Below are 3,226 nucleotides of genomic sequence, written 5' to 3'. Positions count from 1 at the left end.
CTGCTTTTCTCAAGTGGATCTATCTGCCTAATATTCTTTGTTTTGTTCATTTCCTTTAACATGATTAGAGCAGATACACCAGAAGGCAGTAATTAATTAACAATAACAACCAGTGGAAAGTTGATGCAAATCCTTAACTTCTTCACACTACACTCTCATTTTTTAAACTCCCTTGAAAAATAAAAGATAAAATAGATATGCTATTTGTACTTAGTAGAGCATGCAAAACAATTAGAATTACAAGAAAATGCACTAACCTTTGGCCTTTGATGATGACTTCTTCTTTGAGCTAGGAAGGTCCTTCACCCATTAAAAATAAAAAATGACAGACAACATTAATTCAATATATTGAAGACAACTCACTGCCTAAATGAAGAAAGCTGTAGATAACACTTATCACCTCATTATTAGCAAACTAAAATAAAGAAGTCGCGGTTACCTTTTCAAGACTTTCTTGGAGAATTTTTCTGAGATCCCCATTATTATTCTTGAGTATCTGAAAGATCAAATACATAACCACAGAGAAAATCATGCCAAATCCATAAGATTTACAAAGGGACATAAACTAGGCTTACATCAAATGCTCACCATATAAACTTACCGTCTCAAACTCAGAACAAGATTTAGTGGGATTTACATTCATGCTACGAAAGCAAAAGTGCACGTTAGTACAAAATTAATGCACAAATTGTAGAGAACAGCATAAATGGTATAAAGTACTGACAATGTATGGCTTCCATACAGCCGAACAAGGACATCCCCCGATCGACGACCGCTAGGTTTTAGGCTTGGAAGGATTGCCTTCTCATTAACAACCTACAACATTATTAATTATATTAAAGAATACAATCTAATCGTCGATTGGTTAATTAACATAAAAGAGGGTATCTAGTATGTACAATCTAGCTTTCAATAATTAAGGTCAATTAGGTCATTATATAACTCATCACCTGTGAAGGCCACCATGAGCCACTTCGAAGCTTGACGTAAATCACATCCCCAAATTCAACTGAATCAGCTTCAACTTGCTCTTTCACTTCTTCACTAATCTGATTCTTCTCACTCTCCATAATTCTCTTTCACTAACCAAGAAAACACAAAGATCCCAAATTGTTAGTTTCATTCACAATTATAACATGTAAAAAAAAACCATAGCATTCATCACACTAATTCGTTCTATTCCATTTTCTTTAACCAAAACATCCTCACATTTCAATTCTTGTGTAAGAAACCAAGCAAGATGAACAAAGAACAAGAAAACGTTTAAGAAAATGTCAAGAAAGAAAATTGAATAAAAAATATAAATCATAATAATAACAACATTTAAGAAACGAAGTGTAAGAGAAGTACAGTAAACACTTACAAAGCGTGCGAGGAGAGAGAGAGATGTTGGAGCCAAAAACTAGCGAGAAAAAAGCGTAAGTTTCAAGTTTCGCGTTGGAAGAGTAAAAAGTCCCAAACACTAACCGTAGTTTGTGTCTCTTAAATAAACATTCAATTCTTAAAATAAATAAATAAATAAGAATAATATATATATATATATATATATATAGTTGAGTAAACGTAGACTAATTTTATATTAACAATATTAATTTTTATGAATAGCTGTGATTAATTATCTATATAAAATTATCATACACGAATAGTGCTCAATTATTAATCTAATAAAAAAGTTAATGTTTTAAATATAAATAAAAGTATATCAAATAAAATTTTTAAATTTAGTCTAAATTTTAAATTAATTATGTCAAGTTTCTTTAACTGAATTTTTATTTATATTTGAGAGTGAAAAATTATATGTTACCAAAATATTTGTTATTTGCAAAGGTAAGTTTTTAAATTTGATTATAATATTTTAAAAATTACAAATAGATTTTTTGAATGTATTAATTGATAATTAATATGCTTTTATTTTGTCAAAAAATATACTTTTTTGTATGAAAAGTCAAAAGGGCCAATGAATGTGTTAATTATTTTAATAAATTTAATAAAAATAAAAAAAAATGAAAAACTAATCTTGGTTGGTATTTAAAAATATGTATAATTGATTATACGGTCTCTTAACTTAATTTCAAATAATACTTCAGTTTTTTATCTTTTTTTTTTTTTCCATTTAGTCGTTTATTTAATTTTAAGTAAACAATTTGACCTTTTATATTTTAAAATATTAACAATATTATATTTTTTTCACAAAAATTCATCAAAAATTTTAAATAAAATTCATAAAATTAATTATTATTTTCAATATAATACAAATTTTATCAAATATATAACTCAAATCTTTAAATAAAATCATATTTTCATTATTTATATTTTTAAATTTTTGTAATAAAATTAAATATATGACTAAATTGAAAGAAAAAAAATATAAAGAACAGAAGTGTTATATGAAATTATATTAAATAACTATATGAGCAAGCAATTGTACTTTAAAAATGTAATTCATAAAAAAAACTTACACACACATGTGATCGCATCTCAACTGTGTCAATATGAATAAATTAATTTAAGAATTTAAAATAATTACTTGATAGAGAAATTAATTAGTATTTTAAAATTAAAAGAGAGCAATTTAGTTTTTTTTTTCTATTTATTTTTTGTTACATGAAAAAAGGTAAAAGAAACGGGAAAGTAAGAAAATAAACAAAGTATCGGTAAAAAAATGTCACCCCTATAGTATGAGTATCTACCAGCAAAGTTGAGAAAAGACTTATCACAAATGAATGGGCGTGATTAACACCTTTTTTTGGCAATAAGACTCACACAATAGTGACCTTCTCAGAGAATGTGGTGAATGTAGATAGCTTAATCATGTATCAAACCTTGATGTCACATTTGCCACTAATTAAATGATGTAAAGAGAGTTATAAAACACCAAACTTTTTGAACAATGCCTTCCAACATAGCTTAATTCCAACCAAAAGAGTTTGGTTCTTCGCAAGTAAAATATATAACAAATCCACACTCCTATAAAAACTAAATCGGTAAATGTGAGACATATTTTGCCTTTGGAAGAGTTGATCGATAAAAAATAAAATAATACTAACCACTCAAACATTATTTCTAAAATTGGGTATGTGGAAGTGGGTGAAACTGAAATAGATGAGAATTGTGAAGTCTTCTACTATTTCATTGAATCAAACAACAATCCTGAAAATGACCCTCTTTGACTAACGGGTGATCTTGGTTGCTATGCTTTCTTTTGCCATTCATTTGAAATAGGTAT

At 27.2% G+C, this 3,226-nt stretch overlaps 1 protein-coding gene across 4 annotated transcripts in view; it reads right to left on the bottom strand.

Moving 5' to 3' along the window:
• Positions 1-1,493, bottom strand: part of LOC101508242 (uncharacterized) — a 5,128-nt gene extending 3,635 nt beyond the window's left edge. For 2 of the 4 annotated variants that reach the window (XM_012716103.3, XM_004501576.4), the window contains exons 1-6: positions 1,364-1,493; positions 951-1,082; positions 725-816; positions 602-644; positions 440-496; positions 258-300 (exon numbers count right to left, since the gene is read on the bottom strand). In XM_012716103.3, the coding sequence (XP_012571557.1) occupies positions 258-300; positions 440-496; positions 602-644; positions 725-816; positions 951-1,070 (355 nt within the window). In that variant the 5' untranslated portion in view covers positions 1,071-1,082; positions 1,364-1,493. The other 2 variants (XM_012716104.3, XM_073368197.1) reach the window with 1 other exon arrangement.
• Positions 1,494-3,226: the final 1,733 nt, after the last annotated feature.

This window comes from Cicer arietinum, chromosome 5, assembly GCF_000331145.2.
Source record: "Cicer arietinum cultivar CDC Frontier isolate Library 1 chromosome 5, Cicar.CDCFrontier_v2.0, whole genome shotgun sequence".
Lineage (NCBI taxonomy): Eukaryota > Viridiplantae > Streptophyta > Magnoliopsida > Fabales > Fabaceae > Cicer > Cicer arietinum.
Note: the sequence above shows the minus strand (reverse complement) of the source record. Positions and strands in the feature narration are given on the sequence as shown.